At 39.0% G+C, this 18,759-nt stretch overlaps 1 protein-coding gene across 9 annotated transcripts in view; it reads left to right on the forward strand.

Moving 5' to 3' along the window:
* The window catches only part of ITGB1 (integrin subunit beta 1), a 43,575-nt gene that overhangs the window by 13,469 nt on the left and 11,347 nt on the right, over positions 1–18,759 (forward strand). For 8 of the 9 annotated variants that reach the window (XM_055543750.1, XM_055543746.1, XM_055543748.1 and 5 more), the window contains 10 exons: positions 3,990–4,056; positions 6,055–6,140; positions 9,942–10,164; positions 11,625–11,795; positions 12,372–12,610; positions 14,588–14,743; positions 15,481–15,576; positions 15,868–15,957; positions 17,734–17,874; positions 18,045–18,244. In XM_055543750.1, the coding sequence (XP_055399725.1) occupies positions 3,990–4,056; positions 6,055–6,140; positions 9,942–10,164; positions 11,625–11,795; positions 12,372–12,610; positions 14,588–14,743; positions 15,481–15,576; positions 15,868–15,957; positions 17,734–17,874; positions 18,045–18,244 (1,469 nt within the window). Of the gene's footprint in view, positions 1–1,085; positions 1,169–3,989; positions 4,057–6,054; positions 6,141–9,941; positions 10,165–11,624; positions 11,796–12,371; positions 12,611–14,587; positions 14,744–15,480; positions 15,577–15,867; positions 15,958–17,733; positions 17,875–18,044; positions 18,245–18,759 lie in introns of those variants that run through there. The other variant, XM_055543747.1, reaches the window with a different exon arrangement.

Below are 18,759 nucleotides of genomic sequence, written 5' to 3' on the forward strand. Positions count from 1 at the left end.
TCTTCAGTCTCATCCATCTTCAGAATTTCATAGCTGCCCACAACTCTTGGGTTTGTATCTCTAGCCCTGAAGTCCTGAAAGCCAGAGCCGTAGGTCTTAACTTCCCACTTAATATCTTTCCTCGGTTTCACACTGGCATTTCACAGTCACAGTTCTAAATCAAAATCAGTATTTTCTCCCCTAACTCTCATCTTTCTCTGTTTTCCTTATTTGAAAGTGATAATCCTTTCTCTAACTATTCCTTACCTAAGCAGCCTCAGATGCCCCCAAGCACCTCTTTGTCCGTTGTTACTCTGGAGCCTGGGCAATACATTCTGTAACTGTCCAGCAGCTCGTGTCTTGCCATTCATCCTCTACCCCACTGGTTTTCTGTCACATCCATGTTGTCATGTTACTACCCTGTGCCATTTTTCCCAGCTTCCTTGGTACATGTAGCATAGAATCTAAACTCTCAGCATGAATGGCATTTAAGACTCTCTGCAACCTGGCTGTAACCTCCTGCCTTGTTGGTCTCGGTCTCTGTTATTTCTAGCTTATAATTTGTCAAAAAATACTTAAGTACTTTAAGGTTTTTTTTTTTTTTTTTTTTTTTAGCTCTATGACATTTTAAGATTGTAACATAATGTAATTTATTCTTATTGTAGAAAATTATGGGGATAAAATAATCACTCACCCCGCTGACCAGATTTAACTACAAGTAATGCTTAAATACATTTTTTCTGTAAAGTTAGACCAAGTCCATTCCAGTTTGTGGGGAGAGAGAGAGAAGTCACCAAAACGTGTATGTTTAGTAATAAGATTGGAAAGAAGTTACTACAGTTCTTCTCATGACTCTGGCCTTGACATGCGGGCCTCTGGCCTGGGATGCTCCTCTGCAGGGCCTGCTGTGGTTTCCTGGGTGCTGTGGTTCCAGCCCCAGGAAGCCTCTGAGCTTGTCCTGGCAGGTTCTGGCATCCTTGGGGCACTTTGTGCTTCTCTTCGTATAGAAACCATCAAGTCCCATTATAGTTATTGGTATTTTTTGTCTGAAACTGAAAATTCCTTGAGACAGCAATCTTTGTATCTCCTGTAGGGCACAGAACCTGGCAGAATTTTCCAAGGAAGCTCTTCCAGGAGGAGAGGAGGAGCCAATAAAGTCGGTGTGAATAGAGCATGTTAAGGAAGAACGGTGAGGTGTAGGCAGTGATGCTGTGTGCATTCTGTGCGTGGTAAACGGATGTGTGTCTCCAGGAGGCAGACACCACTTACACAGGTGGAGGAGGAGCTAGAGACTCGGGTTCACGGCTCTTTCTAGACCTTTGCTCATGAAGAGGAAGAGAGTCAGGGTTAGGACAGGACCTGAAGGCATCTCTTACTGGGGGCCCCTCCTTGGGAGCTGTTCACTCCTCAGGGTGCCTTTCTCAGCCTGAGAGGCAGCGAGGAGACGGGTAGGTAGTCACCGGCCCTACCTCCAGAGATGGGGGTTTTCAGGCCCGGGGTGCTCCCTGGACCACACACTGGCCGGTGTTGCCTCAGGGCATCTGAATGTCTCGGGAGCTCTCGGGCAGTCCTGCCCCCGCCTCTCTCACCCCGCTGCCTCTTCACCACCCCTCTTCTCAGGGCCACTCCTCACTGCTCTGTCTCTGCCTTGTGGCCCTTGTGACTTTCCTTATCCCTGTCGGCTGCCTTCTTCCGTCCCCTGTGGCTGTTCCGTTTCCTGGGGAGAAAGCCTGGCCTTTGCAGGCCTGGCGGCTGCCCTGCTAGAAATACCACTAGTCTCGAGCTGCCCTCCACCCTGCCGCTCTTGCCTCCCTGCAGCCCTTGTGCTGTCTGCTTCTGGGGTCAGAGCTCTTCAGAGGCAAGAGGGCTTCAGAAGTCTGGTCTTTAGCGTGTCAAGGTTTATAGAGGAAAAGACAGCGGCATTAAAGTAGTAGTTTAAAGCCATGAACCTAAGAATGTCAGGAAATATTTTCTGCTACCTGGTAACTTTATCTGAGTGGTCTTCTATGAGTTGTATGACATTTTAAAGGTTTTCCAAGGTAGTCTCCTGGTCCTGAAAGTGATCCGAGTTGTATTCTGAAGACCATGGATCAGAGTCCATATATGGACCAGTTATTTGTTCTGTTCCCTTTGTGTGGAAACTGCTCAGAGGCTCCATTCATCACAGTCAGGCATTTCTTCGGGTGTCTTACTGTCCAGGGCCTTTTAGTCATAACTTTGGAATTGATAACATTATTTGAACTGCTCAGAATCATAGTCTGTGTGGATTTATTACACATTGAACCTTTTAGTCAGGCCTTAAAAGGTGAACTGTCAGTGACCCTCAGCTTCATTTGGGCTTCTGGATGCGTAAGCAAAACTGGGGCATAACAGAACTGGCTGTTCTGAGCTTGGTTGCAAAGTGGATAACTGTGCAAGTTACTCACACTGCTTTTCTCTGGAAAACCAGAAAATGCAAGCAGCATTTGGCAGCAGAGGAAACCCAAGGATCCCAGAGTAGAACTTTGAAGCGTTTTTCTGGAGCTGTGGTGTTGTATCCTGAAATGAGGGATTTTAAAGGAATTTTTTTTCCCCTTATTAAAGGAAATTTACCAAGAAAGAAAAAAATTCCACACAGTTATCCTACCATATTGTTTTTAGTAAGAAAGCGAAATGAAGAATATACTAGAACAATTTAAAAACAAATGAACCCATTGTCTTTATATTATGCTTATAATGCTGTCATCTCCAGGACTCTGGTTACTTTATATGTTTATATACTGTTTATTTCTACATACCTGTCATCTTAAATGTGTTCTTTGCATCCAAAAAGTATTCTGTAAACCTTGTGATGTTGCTGCATTGTATTCTTTTGACTCCAGTAGTCCATGAAGTCGGTTCAGTTAGCCCTTTGCTCTTTGTGGATCTTGGGTAGAGGACACTGGCATTTTTGACTGTTATAAACATGATGGAGTTCTGTACTGAAAGTGTTGTGCATGTATCACCTTTGATACTTTAAATTATTTCCTTTGGATGAGTTTCTAGTAGTTAGTTTACTAAGCCAGAGGGCAGAAACATTTTTAATGGGTTTTGATACAGATTGTTAAATTATTTCCCCCAAATTGTATCAACTTACAGAGCCATCTCTGGTTTCTCTTACCCACCTGCAATAAATCATTAAGTTTTGTTGGGTTAAAAAAACCTTTTTTTTTTTACCTGCTAGTTCACCTTATATTGCTTTATATTTCTTTGATAAGTAGTAAAGCTAATCTTTGTTCGAGGGCATGTTATATTTGCTTTTGGTTTTTTTGCGTTCTGGTGGAAGGGGCAGATGTTACTAGAGTGCAGTCCAAGAGCAGTGACTTGTTAGAGTTAGTGACCTATGACTTGAGCTGTCTTTGACCAACTCTGGTAAGATGTAGATTAAGGTTGTGAAAAACTTTAATTCGTATATTTATAGATCTAGAAACAGTAGGCAACTGAACTGAATATTTTACAAATTTCATGCATAGAAGTTGATTTTCTTGAAAAGGAAATAGTTACAGGACATCAGACACAAAAACTGAATTGGAGGCTTGTGCAAGATGTTGGTCTTACCCTTGCAAGAAAACGATTGAAACGTTGTAAGCAAGCCTGTGGCATGATCAGGATTCTGGCAGGGTCACTCACAATTCATTGTTGAGATAACTGAGGCATTGGGATATACCTGATTGGCCACCTTGGAGTCACAGGAGGTAACAGATTCCATGGGACAGAGATTTAATACATAGCTTTTAGGTGTAAGAATGCTTGACATTTTTTTCCTGAGCACTGTTAATTAAATATTAAACTATATTTGATTTGGAGAAAAGCAAGAGTGGATTCTGGGAACCTGGGGGGAGAGGAGGTGGGTGAGTATGGAGAACGGTTGGGGAAGAAGATATATTATGTTTATAAATCAGAAAATCAGGTGAGTGGGAATGATTATGCTTAATATGTTAACCTTTTTTTTTTTTCCCCCAAAATATAACATTGTATGTTTTCTATTTCAGATGAATTTACAACTGATTTTCTGGATCGGATTGATCAGTTCAGTTTGCTGTGTGTTTGGCCAAGCAGGTAAAAAAAAAGTTGCCTACTTGTCGGTTCAATATCTTGTATTGCTTTTTGACCACTTTAGATTCCTGGGAAAACCTAAATCGCGCAGTCCTGCTCCTTCAGAAGGCCTCGCAGCGGCCCACCTCTCGGAGTCGAGGGCGGGCGCCTTTGGTGCCTGCAAGGTCCTTTGTCAGGTTCCCCACCCACCACCCAGAGAAACAACAGGAATAGAAGGCACTACATAGAGACCTTTGGGGGATATAATAGAGTGTGTAAGTGAACACAGAGAAAGCAAAGGCGTGTTACATCTTAGAAGGAAATAAAGTAAATGTGTAGAAGAACAGATTATGAACTATCCACTACTGTCTGAGAAAATGAAAGGAGGAACAATTGGTTTTCCAAAAAATGTTCTTGCTGTTTGATCAGAAGTCTTGCAAAATGTTGGTGGTGTATAGAAGAGGAATGAAAAAATAAAGCTGAAAATGTATTTAATCCTCTTATAAACCATGGTGCACCCAAATCTAGAATAATGGATGTCCAGTTTTTTTTGTTCTCCAAATCTCAGAAAATACACTGCATAGAACAACTGTTTGATACTAGTGATGAGGGAAGTTATTAATAGATTTAAATTACAAAAGACCAACAGTAACATAAAAAAGCAAATTATCTGTATGTCAAAACAGTATCAAAAAATAGCTAAATAAGGGTTTAATTGCGCTCACAAGTGTAGAGATCCAGTAAAAACGGTTAAAAACATGATGATAGAAAACTTTGCAAAAGACAAATAGAAAATTTACAAAGTAAATGGCCAGGGAAAGTATGGGGAAAAAAAATGAAGCCTTAAATAACCGACAGTTGATGTTCTTATTTATACCTGTTAAATGAAAAGAAAATCTTCGCATTAAAAAAGGAAATACGGTGTGTGTACACTGCTTGTGAGGATGTGTGTGTGAATGTTATTGCTGGAGAGAGGTTAAAAGTTAATCCTTTTCACCTCCAGTGTTTCTTTTTTTTAAATTTGTGATAAGGAAATTGAGTTTTACATGATAAGAATGGTCATCTGTGTGGGTTCATATATGTGCATGCATGTGTGTATATGTCGGGTTTATGGCCCACATGAACCATGCGATTAAAAATAATAGAAATTTTCCTATTCTGTAGGCTACATTAATACAGTGGCATATGTAATCTTTAAAGCCATGTTTTTGAAGACTCTGGAATGAAAGAATTAAGTATAAAAAAGTAGTATACAAAATGTATGTCCTCAGTTTCAATTAAGTAATATCTGCGTGCTGCCTTGCTATTTTTTGATTAATCTACATAGACAAAAGACTGGGGAAAATATACAAAAAATGTATTTCTTAATGAGCAGGTTTTGGGTGATTTTTAGTTCTTTATGCTTTTATGTATTTCCCACATTTTCTATAATGAGCGTGTGTTAGGTTTATAAGCAGAAAACATACATTGGAGACAGTCCATATTAGTGTGTACTGCATGGCAGGCATGCTGATTCTTACATGGATTTAAAGAAATACTTGACATACTTTGAACACAGACCTGAGAAATCAAGGAGTTGTGGATAGGATGAATATGGATTTTTCAAGTATTTACCAAACTAAAATGAAGCAGCCTGGTTGGAGGGGGAGTATGGGTGTGGTGGTTATGAGTTAAATGAAAAGAAATAATACTTTACCCAGTGGTAAGAAAATTCTTGACAATTATGACCAACTTGAGAGAGCCTGGAATTATGTCTTTGGGGGGGAAAAAAGGACAAGTGTATAGATTAAGGGTACCTAGTCTTTGCTGTAGAAGACAGGAAAGATAACTCTCTTTTTATTGTTCTCTGCACCAGGATGATCCAAAATCACCTCTCTGGTGAGTAGGTCTGAGTCAGTTTAGTAACTAGCTTCATAGTATTTCTATGTCATGTTCATATATATTGTATTGTCATCGTGATCCTGATCTGTCATTGTTTTCTCTCTTGAACTTAAGTAGCCTAATTTTTCTTTTTCCTAACAGATGAAAATAGATGTTTGAAAGCAAATGCCAAATCATGTGGGGAGTGTATACAAGCAGGGCCAAATTGTGGATGGTGCACAAATTCAGTAAGTCAGATTGATTGTTCAAGCCTTTCCATTCATTCCCTCATCACTTAGTGTTGCTCAAAACCGTATCCTTGGGAAGTGCTTGGCGTGACTTTTCACTCACTCAGCGGTGATTGAACAAGAGCCAGCTCTGTGTGTGAGCCTGTGTGGCGGTCTGGAGCTGTGCTGCCCCACACGGCCCGCCAGGCCTGTGTGGTGATGTTGAGCACCTGAGAACTGCTGTCAGCCTTCATACGTGCCAGAGATCAAGGACTTCGTGATTTAAAAAATCATGAAGGTTGAAATGCTCACATTTTGTATATATTATTAATTTTCCCTGTTTTTCCCCCTCAGTGTGGCTATTAGACAACTTAAAAATACATACGTAGCTCACCTTTGTAGCGTGTGTTATGTTTCTGTTGGACAGCTTCCCAAAAAACTCTAGCCATCTCACTGAGCTATTTTAGATTTTCCCTTTTTTATGATGGGAAAGATATAATTAATCTGCCTAATTGTGTTTTAATTAAACTAATACACACCTGATTTATATCCTAATAAAAGCCCATTCAGGTGAGGGTTTAAATTTTATTTTTTGTCATCTCTATATATTGCTTAACATGGCACCTTCCACAAGTTAAGTAAGTGTTGAATAATTGAATGGACAATAAACACTAAGTTGGAACTGGAGGTAAAGGGAAGTCATTTTGAGGATATGTAATTTATTTACAGAGTGAATAATATCAGAAGGTTGAAGGCTTATTGTTTGTTTTTTCTCAGGCACCTGAGTAAAAACCCCACATTCAGATACCTGCATTCTGGCCGTTACTGGTCAAGTATCAGATGTTTCATGTGATTTGACCTGAAAGACAAAATGAGAGGTTTTTGTTTTCTTATTTCAAAATTTTTCTACTGGCAACTTTCTCTTCTTCAAAAAACGGTGTTCTGGAATTAGTTGGAGACAGTGGAGGAGACAGGGAGTGCCTTGAGTTTGTCTCAGACAAGGCTTACTTAACTGAAACCCCAGGTTTTCTTACAGTTGAGCATGAGCTGCCTCCTTTGTGTTGGCACAAGAATTGGAGAAACTTAAAGCAGTTTCACTTAGATGATTATAAATAAGTGGTACTTGCTGTTCCCAACAATAGCATTCATTTTATGAAGGTTATAGTTTATCTGGGGTTTAGAGTTATCCTAGCCAAATTATTCTTTTACTAATTTAGCCTTTGATCTTTGTGGCACAATTCTTAAATTATTAAAGGTATTTGGGGATGTGTTTGCTTGAGTTTTGTGATCTGAATTTCCTGGATTGGCTAATATTTGGAAATGGATGGTGCACTGGGCCTGTACTTTGGCAGCATTTTGGGTTTGATCATACATAAAGGGAGGGCAACTTTGAACTTTGAACCATCAGACCTATGGCATTCCCTTCCAGTTGTTTTTCCAAGTACAAAAAGGCTCTCATTTAGTGTTATATTTTCCTTAAAAAAATAACTGATCAAAACTATTGTGTATTCTTTTTTATGAATATCCTCACTTTATGCAGCACCACGAAATCGATAGATAATAAATACCATATAAAACTGAACACAAAGTGACCCTAAATTAAAGGCATTTCCTCATTTTCCTAATGACAAGATTTTAAAAAAAGACTTCTGGCCAACTAAACAATTTTTAGGGGTATATGTGAAATAATTAAATGGCCATTATAAGTACACATTTTAAAATGATATGCATAGATACACATGTATACACTGTTGTTCCCCTTTCTCACATTTATGAAAAACTTATTTAGAATCTTTACATCTTAGGGCTTCTCAGGTGGCGCAGTGGTAAAGAATCCACCTGCCAATGCTGGAGTTGAAAGAGATGTGGGTTCCATCTCTGGATCTGGAAGATCCCTTGAAGTAGGAAATGGCGACCCACTCCAGTATTCTTGCCTGGGAAATCCCATGGATAGAGGAGCCTGGTTGGCTACAGTCCAAGGGGTCACAAAGAGCTGGACATGAGTGAGTGCACACATGTGTGCGCACACACACATCTTAAACAGCAGTTTTTTTGCTTTCACTAAAAGTACTTCTGAGTTAGTCATCTGATAAAAATGACACATTTTTAAAAAATAGTAGTAATGAATATTTATTAGCTGCTGTTTATTTACCAAGTACAGAAAAGATCCTGGATGCATTATATTAATGCATTTCTAACTCACCATCCTATTATAAACAAGAATATATTTTGTAGCTATTTCTGTTACTTAAAAATTGTAACTCTTTTTTGTTCTCTTATTCTTTTGGCAAACATTCTTTTTTTTTAATTGAGATGTTGATGTATCATATGTATATATAGTCACAATTTTTAAAGGTTCTATTCCGCTTGTAGTTGTTATAAAATATTGGCTGTATTCCCTGTGCTGTACAGTATATCCTTTTATTTGGAGGATAATTGCTTTACAGCGTTGTCTTAGTTTCCACTATACAGCAGCATGAATCCGCTATATGTGCACATGTATCCCCTCCCTCTGAAGCCTGCCTCCCACCCCCCATCCCACAGCCATAGTCCTCTCACAGAGCGCGAGCTGAACTCTCCGGGCACAGCGGTTTCCCTGAGCCTTTTCACACACCACACACGGGAGCGTCTGTGCCCGCGCTGCTCTCCGTCCGTGCCCCCCTCCCCCTCCCCTGTGTCCGCAGCTCCGCTCTCTGCGTCTGCATCTCTGTTCTTGGAGGTAGGTTTCTGTTTCCAAACCCTGGAAATAGGGTTATCTGTACCATTTTTCTAGATTCCACATAAAACCCATTTTAAAATCACATCACTACTGGAAGTTTTACCCCACACCACAAGTACCATTTACATAGCATTACCATTTTTTGTTTTTAAAAAATTCACCCAATAGAAATACATTCTGACCCTGTTATAAAATCACTTGCTTTTTTTTTTTTTAGTTAATTCTAAAAGGCTTTTTTCTATTAATAGCCAATAGTTTTTTTTTGTTTTTTTTTTTTTTTTTAAACTTCCAAGAATACTTAGTAAATCTGTGGTAAATTTCTTGGTCTCCTTTTTAAAAAAGGTTTTGGGCTTATATGTTTTACCTAGTATTGAGTTGTTCAAAATATCATGAAGGAAAATGCTATCTAACATGAAAGACTTCTAAGAATTTTTCTAAGGGAAATTTTGGGAAAAGTATTTGTCTGTTATTTGGGTATATTTATTATTAATAATTCTTAACCCTGCTGAATAATTTCACAAAAAAATTTCTTTGAGTAGATACTCTGAACATGAAACAGTTAAAATATACACTTGCTGAGTCGCTTCAGTCGTGTCTGACTCTGTGCGACCCCATAGATGGCAGCCCACCAGGCTTCCCCGTCCCGGGGATTCTCCAGGCAAGAACACTGGAGTGGGTTGCCATTTCCTTCTCCAATGCAGGAAAGTGAAAAGTGAAAGTCAAGTCGCTCAGTTGTGTCCGACTCTTAGTGACCCCATGGACTGCAGCCTACCAGGCTCCTCTGTCCATGGGATTTTCCAGGCAAGAGTACTGGAGTGGGTGCCATTGCCTTCTCCGAAAATATACACTTAAGTCCTACTAAATATTTCTAAAATAATATAGTACTAGTTATATATTAGTAACAAAGGTACTACCTTCACGGAGAAGTGTTTTTGTTTTGTTTATTATGGTTAGATGAAGGGAACAACATTTTCCTTAAAACCAGAAATGAAGTACATTAGACATGTTACCTGATTTTTGCAATTTAATTGGTTATTTGCAATTATATAAAAGGTTTGACCATTTTATATCATATTTATAGCTATATTTTATATGTCATTTAGACATTTTTACAAGAAGGTATGCCTACATCTGCTCGATGTGATGATTTAGAAGCCTTAAAAAAGAAGGGCTGTCATCCAAATGACATTGAAAATCCTAGAGGCTCCAAAGATATAAAGAAAAATAAAAATGTAACGAACCGAAGCAAAGGAACAGCCGAGAAGCTGCAGCCAGAAGATATCACTCAAATCCAGCCACAGCAGTTGGTTCTGCAGTTACGATCAGGTATAGAAATCTGATTCTAGGAGTGTCTTTGGCTCCACTTGAGCTTCCAGACAACTTTATATATGTTTCTGTTGAGAAATGTTGAGTATGTTAACTTTTAGAAATTTTTTGAATTTTTTGCAGATATAATTTGTCAGACCATGTACCTGACATTTGCCTAATGTCCAAAGTAAATTCTGTTAAAGATTCAGAAAATATTATTAATAGATTTAGTGGGTTTTTTAAAAATAAAAATATCCATCTTCTGGTTTAACTATAAAACATAAAGATAACATTTTAATCTATTTTTTCCTTTGTTTTTATACACTACTGTTAAAATATTAAGGTTTTCATAAGAATCTGTAGCAGTCCTGCATCTGGAAAAAAGAAAAAATATGCCCCGTTCTCTTCTAATCTCCAGCCCCTTCCACCCAGGACTCACGTGTGCCCTCCCCGCCCCCTCCCGGTTGCCCTCTCTTCAGCCCGGTGCCTCTAGACTTGCTCTGCCAACCTCTGCTGGCACCTGAAACCGCCAGGCCTGATGGACCCTCGGCAGGCCTTTTTTTCCCCTTTATTTAACTCTTCTGTACATGTGATGCCTTTGAGCTTCTTGACATGTTTCTTTTTGGCTTCTGCGATAACGCTTCTGCTTTCCTTCTTATCTCTTGCCAGTGCCTTCCAGTCTTCTTTCTGTCTTTTTTCTTCCTTCCTTTTTGTAATCCACTTAACTGTTGGCTTTCCTTTCATGGTTTTGAAACCCTTTGTGTGCTGTAACACAGACTTTTTTCTCTCAAGCTCCAAACACAGTTATCCAAATGCCTACTAGAAATCTATATAGAGAAAATCTGCAAGTTAAAAACGAAATGACCTTTTACCCAGACCTCTTCCTACTCGTGTGTTTTCTGATGCATTTCAACTCATACCTCTGGTACATCTGTTCTGTGTCCTAATTGGTTTCATATCTGTATCCTCTTTTTTGCCCCTATAATTTCTTAACAAGTTTGTCTCTTTAATCATCTTAAAACTTTTCATCAGGTTTTCTTAAGTGGAAATCAGATTACTTTATTCACTGAACGCAGTGCATCCCGTAAACAGAGAAGTCTCTCGCTTGACAGCGTCAGTCTCTAAAATGCCTGGAGTGCCCTGTAGTGTGCCTGCCTCACCCACCCCATCCAGTTTGAGTTGTTCCTATCTGTTTTCCTTTGTCCTAGTTAGCAACCCACTATTTGCCTGTCTTGCCCACTGTAGATTGGGAATGCTGTCTTTTTCATTATCTCTGGGGCCTGGCATTTTAAATATTTGTGAATAAAAAGAGTACACAGCCATTGATTGAATTACCTATGGAATGCCCTGGTTTTTGTAAAAACTATGTGAATAATATGGTTTACTCTATAGTGTTGACCTTATCAATCTGATTTACTTGGCTTTTCCATTTGATTTTGATTGCTGGCAAGCTAGTTTTCTAATCTCTGATTAATTAGGGGAGCCACAGACATTCACACTAAAATTCAAGCGGGCTGAAGACTATCCCATTGATCTCTACTACCTCATGGACCTCTCCTATTCCATGAAAGACGACTTGGAGAATGTGAAAAGTCTGGGAACAGATTTGATGAATGAAATGAGGAGGATCACTTCAGACTTCCGAATTGGTAGGAATTTTGAGAAAATTAATAATTTTCATTTTTGTAAATCTTGGCAGTTTTATCCTTCACTACATAAATGTGAGATTAGGAGGCTAGGTTTTAGCTTTTTCTTTCTGAGAGGACTGATATTCCTGTCACATGGCTAATGATTTTTCTGCCTCTTTGTTCCTCTGTTACTATAAAAAAGAAAGAAAGAGTCAGTCGTGTCTGACTCTTTGTGACTCTGTGGACTGTAGCCCGCCAGGCTCTTCTGTCATGGAATTTCCCAGTCAAGAATACTGGAGTGAGTTTCCATTCCCTTCTCCAGGGAATCTTCCCAACCCAAGGATGGAACCTGGATCTCATGGATTGCAGGCAGATTCTTTACCGTCTGAGCCACCAGGGGAGCCCTTCTTACTGGCTGCCATGTTAATTTGACACACATTACACCACATAGATAATAAACTGCATGTTTGTTGTTACAGGAATTTACTCATTCATTTGTTGATCTTATAAACATGTTGATTATTTAGACTTGATTTTTTTTAATGCAGTTTAACTATCCACCCTCCATCCTCACCGCATGTGCGTTTTCCTCCACAGGGTTTGGTTCTTTCGTGGAGAAAACTGTGATGCCTTACATTAGCACAACACCAGCTAAACTCAGGAACCCTTGTACCAATGAACAGAACTGCACGAGCCCATTTAGCTACAAAAATGTCCTCAGCCTTACTGATAAAGGGGAAGTATTTAATGAACTTGTTGGTAAGCAGCGCATATCTGGAAATTTGGATTCACCAGAAGGTGGCTTTGATGCAATCATGCAAGTCGCAGTTTGTGGAGTGAGTGCATTCATTCTCTACAGGGGATATTATTTGTGTGGATTTTAAGTGTGATTTTTCTGTCAGAAAATATTACCTTAATTTCTATACCATACTGATTAATCCCTTAAATTCCTTCCCAACTGCAAGTGGTTTAAAAAAAAGCATAGTTAATCCGGGTTTTAAAAGCCAAAATGCTCACCATTTGAAACAGTGGGGCAGTGTAGCTTTAGCTGGTGTTCTGGGTTTTTTAAGGAGGCTCAGGGTACCCTGGCTTTCAGCTTTGTGACTGAGATGGTATTGGGGTTATCTGAGACGTCACCAGGAACATTAAAAGTGCTCAAATAGATTGTATGTCAGGCACCATTTTCCTTTGGTTAGTTTTCTTCTGCTTATCTTTGAGAGGCATCTTCCCCATGTCTTAGTAATTTAAAAAGAAAGTTTTAAGTCCTAGTTTGAAAGCTGTATATATTCTGAGAAGTCATAAAATGTTTGTAATTTTAATTACAAGATTTTCACTGACAGTAAGCTGATCCTCCATTGGACTGGTGGTTAGAATTTTTTGACTCATTTACCAACCCAAAATTTTAGGTGATCTTTTAATGATGTAGCTGAGGATGGAAGTAGAAAACATTGTGAGCTAGATGAAGTTTTATCTGTCTCATTTTTCCCCCCTTTTTCCTTATAGTACCCCTGTGCCCTAAAACACTTTTCTCTTCCGGATGCTTCTTAATGGTTACTTTTCAACGAAGTTTTAGTATGCTATTTGATACCCAAGATGATGATACAATACAGTGCTTGAGATAACAGTCTTTAGACTATTAGGACAAAGCTTCAAATGTTCCCATCACTGCTCATCCACTAGGCAGTTTCCTTGCCATTCTAGAGGGCTGTTTCCTTCTCCTTAAGAGATAATAACAGGTATACCTTAGGAAGTTTAAATACGGTAATCCATAGATAGTGCAAGTAGCCAACAAACAGTTAACACCTGTATTGTGGTCACTCTCGACTTCTCATCAGGGTAGATGCAGTTTAAGGATAGTCGCCACTTTTAAAGGGGAAGAGTAGTTTTCCAGGCGGTGCCTAGCTTGATGCCTGTTTCCTCTCCAGCCATTCATTTGTGATCCCACTAGAAGCTCATATGGAGAAAGCATTCTTTGCGCTGTCTCTGCCTGAACCTCAGCCTTGAGATTAAAACAGGCCATGGTATCCTGGCCGCTGCTCTCTGTTCCCTGTGCTGACTGAGAGTATCTGTTCCACTTACTTCTCTAAATGCAGAAGAGACATATTCCAACTTAATTCTTGCCTTCAAGGATTTTATAGTCTTAGAAAGATATATACAGATGTATGGAGTAAATAAAGACAGATGATTGTAAGATTACCATTCAAGAGGATTTTACCACCACTTTAAATTTTTTGCTGAATAAGGTGGAGAATAAAATAAATGAACAAACAGTACTGATGGATTAAAAGGGGTGGAATTAAGCAGGGTCAACTCTGAAGAAAATGCTTTTTATTAGAATTAAAAAGGGGAGGCTTTTTTAATATGGTGGCTGATAAAGGGAGTATATGCTCCAGAAGGTGGAGTAGGTATGGATGGGAAGGGGAGATAACAATGTTTAGATAAAGTTGGGTGTGGGCTGAGATTATTCATTAAGCACCTAGTAGAGATAAGATGATGCACAAAACCAGATGTGGTCCCTGCCCTGTGTGGAGTGGAGCTGCCTTTTAGTGGGGAGAAGGACATTGATTTTAAAAGGTAGTTTTTAAAAAAAGAGACAGACAGCTAGGCAAGGTGAAGTGTTATAGTGAGGCAGGGAAGTTTTATTCAAGCAGGCTCAGTGCCTTTATCAGCAGGGATGTTATTAGCATTGTGAAAAGAGAAAATACAGAATTAAGTTGAAAGTATAGTGGTAGCCTATATAAGGATTAAAAGATTTAATCTTTGCTGAATTTCTGTAGGTAGTATTTTAAAACTGAAATCCTTTTCTTTTCAAGTCCCTGATTGGTTGGAGGAATGTGACACGGCTGCTGGTGTTTTCCACGGATGCTGGGTTTCACTTTGCTGGAGATGGGAAACTTGGTGGCATTGTTTTACCGAATGACGGACAGTGTCACCTGGAAAACGATGTGTACACAATGAGCCATTATTACGTAAGTGTTAGCGCCTTGCATGCTCAGTGGATTTGGGTTTTTAGAGTATTATGGGTAATGGGCTTGTGGGTGTTTCAGGATTGGGGTTTTGTTATTTTGGTAAATTGGGCCCTGACCTAATGTGCAGGAAAGCTTTGTTGCTGTTTTGAGGCTGTGGCTCTGTGCCTGCTTCCTTCTGTGGAGCTGAGGGCCTGGTGGTGAAGGGAGCTGTTGACTCCTGGCCCTGCACCCCAGCCCAAAGCTCTGTCTCCTCTCACTCGGTCCATCAAGGGGTAGCAAGTTTGATACTATGTCTAAACAAATCATTTGTATAGTCTTACACTCCTTGTCTTATTTATATATGATTTAAGGAAGTAGGCATCCTGCCTCTACGGAAAATAAACATTGGCAGTTTATTCAAGGTCTGGAAGAAACCTAAACCTTGCTGAATCTTGGTCTTTTTCTTAGTGATAATATAACCTTTAATTATGGCAATTCTTCAATTTCATTTTTCTGACATTTAATATACATAGATAATCTTTTAAAAATCTTTTTTATTGAAATTTTTATGCACACATAAAGATAAAAAAGGATCAGAAACCCACTAGACAGCACCCACTTCAGCAATAATTTGTGTTGTTTCAGGCAGTCTTGTGTAAGTAATCCAGATATATCTGCAAATCATTTTCAGAAAGTATTGAAAAACTGGAGTATATTGGATATAATTACATACTAAATTTTATTACTTGATTTCTTAGGATTATCCTTCTATTGCTCACCTTGTCCAGAAACTAAGCGAAAATAACATTCAGACGATTTTTGCAGTTACTGAAGAATTTCAGCCTGTTTACAAGGTAAATATATACTTGTGAGATCAAAATAGGAACACATTTCTAGATTCTTATTGTTTAGTCATCAAAGGCAAAATGATACGTCTGAATTGAAATGTGGGAAAATGTCATCAGATAGAAAGGCTAGATTTTTACAAATGTGGTATTAATTTTAATTACATTGCAACACTAGTTGTTTTTAGGTCTGACTCCTTATTTAGGATATATATCAAGAAATGGTTTTTAAAAATAAATAGTAGGTACTCAGTAGATGCTAATTAGTCAGATTTTATAGGTTTTATCTTTTAATTGCAGGAATTGAAAAATTTGATCCCTAAGTCAGCGGTAGGAACATTATCTGCAAATTCCAGCAATGTGATTCAGTTGATCATCGATGCGTACAATGTGAGTGCATTCTAAGTAAGATCTGTTTTGGGCAGTACCCTGTTGAGAATACTTTGCTTAAAAATAGTAAAACTCCTTTCATACACAATTTAGCAGGCCCCAGAAGACAATGTAAAACTTGTATGTAGAATTCTGTATGTGGAGGAAAAACTCATTTTCTTACAAAAATGTGTTTGCAAGGCAAAATAAAAGGCATGGCGGGGGGTGGATTTCTAAATTCTGTTTGAATGTCATTAAGTAATAAGTCTCCTTTTTGGAAAACAAGTATGAAACAACTTTCATTTAGATTTATAGGATTACCTCAGTCTTCTGTACTTCCCTTCATTTTATAGATTCATTGATTTTGATGAATTGTGCCAGAAAAGCCTTTTATTTTTTGCTAATTCTTCTCCTGCCATATTTTCAGGGTACATAGTTCTCTGTTCTCAAGTGGTACACACACAGTCATATGTGCTGCTGCTGCTAAGTCACTTCAGTCGTGTCTGACTCTGTGCGACCCCATAGAGGGCAGCCCACCAGGCTCCCCAGTCCCTGGGATTCTCCAGGCAAGAACACTGGAGTGGGTTGCCATTTCCTTCTCCAAGTCATATGTGCATGTACTATAAAGTATATATGAATGCATACATGACTTATTAAAATAAGATTTATAAAATTTTTACCCCACGTGGAAGGAAGTTGAAATTAAAAGAGGAATTGTTCATCTCGAGTTTAGTTCCGAGTACTTTAGCGATACTCATTAAGCCTTGGTCAGTAATCGTTGTAGGTCATCGGAGGCCTTTGTAATACAACTGTAACCATCCTGTGCTGCATATACCAGCTCCAGCCCTTCGACAAGTTTAATTTTATTTTCTACCTCATGCCAGGGGGTTACAAAATGTTTTGGAAAGACCCTACTCAGATTTTTACAGACTTTCTAGATTGTGGTTTTTCCCTGTCACCCCCATAGTCGTTCTGTCTTTACAGCATATCTTAATGCGTTCCTAACTCCATCTGTTGGGCTTCCCTGGTGGCTCCGAGGTTAAAGCGAGTGGTGTGACCAGGACTGAGCTCGCCGCTGCAGCCTTCTCCATTTGTCCTGCGCCCTCTGCTGTTCTACAAAAGCACTGGCTTGAATCCTCCCACTCTGGGTTTTATTTCTTTGAGGGAGTGGGGGCAGGCCTGCAATGGCCCCTAAGCAGATTTGTTTCCAGCCTATGTAGTAGGTTATTTACCTTTGTCTGTAGTGAGCTGAGGCTTCCCTGATGGCTCAGACGGTAAAGAATCCGCCTGCAATGCAGGAGACCCAAGTTTGATCCCTGAGTTGGAAAGATCCCCTAGAGAAGGGAATGGCAACCCACTCTAATATTCTTGCCTGGAGAAATATATGGACAGAGGAGCCTTGTGGGCTATAGACCCTGGGGCTACAAAGAGACGTGACTGAGCGACTAACGCTAGTGAGCTACAAGTGGCAGGGCAGAGGAGAGTGTGTAGCCAGTGGGGAAAGAAAGTATTCTTTGTTCTTAGAGCTCTTCATAATTAATATTAGGCCTCTGTGCTGTGTCATCATTAAAATTTTAACTAAATACTCTTTTCAGTTGTGTACATTATTTTGAATAATTGGTTATTTATTTGAGCCCATTTATCTGGGTTTTGTGTTTTCTAGTCACTCAAGATTAGGCTTCCAATATTTAAATAATACTGTTTTCTTAACAGCTCATTTTATCCATTGGATTTATGAATTCAACTTGTTTTATAGTATCATTTGTTTGCCTTTCCTCTTATTAGTCTTTCTGTTAGTCCCTTTCTTCAGAAGTCATTTTGGAAAACAGCAAATTACCGGAAGGAGTAACAATAAATTACAAGTCTTACTGCAAGAATGGGGTGAATGGAACAGGGGAAAATGGGAGAAAATGCTCTAATATTTCCATTGGGGATGAGGTATGTTACATGAACATTTTTCTGAAGTAAAAGAAAAAGCTTACTTGTTTATAAGCAATCTAGCTTATAATTTGAGAAACAGTTAAATATAACTTGAGTAGCTTTTTGAAAAATTTTTAGTAGATTTAAATTGCTTAGTTTTTAACTTATCTTCTTGTTTTCCTTTTAAGGTTCAATTTGAAATTAGCATAACTGCAAATAAATGTCCAAATAAGAACTCTGAAACCATTAAAATTAAGCCTCTGGGCTTCACTGAGGAAGTGGAGATTATCCTTCAGTTCATCTGTGAATGTGAGTGCCAGGGTGAAGGCATCCCAGGAAGCCCCAAGTGCCACGACGGCAATGGCACCTTCGAGTGTGGGGCCTGCAGGTGAGCGGGAGGTGTGCACGGTCTGGGGGGCGTGGCAGCTGGGACAGCTGGAGGCCGTCTGTCTGAGCTTCCCGGAATCTCTGTGGGAGCAGATAAATTACTCTTCGGACTACTGTTGCTCACCACAAGATCAATTTGTTGGTCTTGTGTGTGTTCTTTATAGAAAGCTCTTCTCTGCCTTTTTTTCTTTAGGTAGACTACCTTTTATTCTAAAATAAAAGCTTTTGTAGCCATCCAAGATGTTACTTAACAAATGTTTATGGTAGCATTTGGGTTTTTCTCTCATGATAGCAATCTGAACTCTCTAGAGCTCAGTAAGCTTATAGAAAATAATAGTGATTTTATATGGGAACTGGAATTAGGAATTAATAAAGGATGTTCACTTGTTATTACATGTACTTCTGCATTGTTGGAATAATTTTTTTTAATTCATATATTTGTAAAATTAAGAGAGCACTATTTTCAGAACATAGAATCTACTAACAGAACTTAAGTCAAATTAGTTTTAATTTTTA

Source organism: Bubalus kerabau, chromosome 13, assembly GCF_029407905.1.
Source record: "Bubalus kerabau isolate K-KA32 ecotype Philippines breed swamp buffalo chromosome 13, PCC_UOA_SB_1v2, whole genome shotgun sequence".
In the NCBI taxonomy this organism is placed as follows: Eukaryota; Metazoa; Chordata; class Mammalia; order Artiodactyla; family Bovidae; genus Bubalus; species Bubalus kerabau.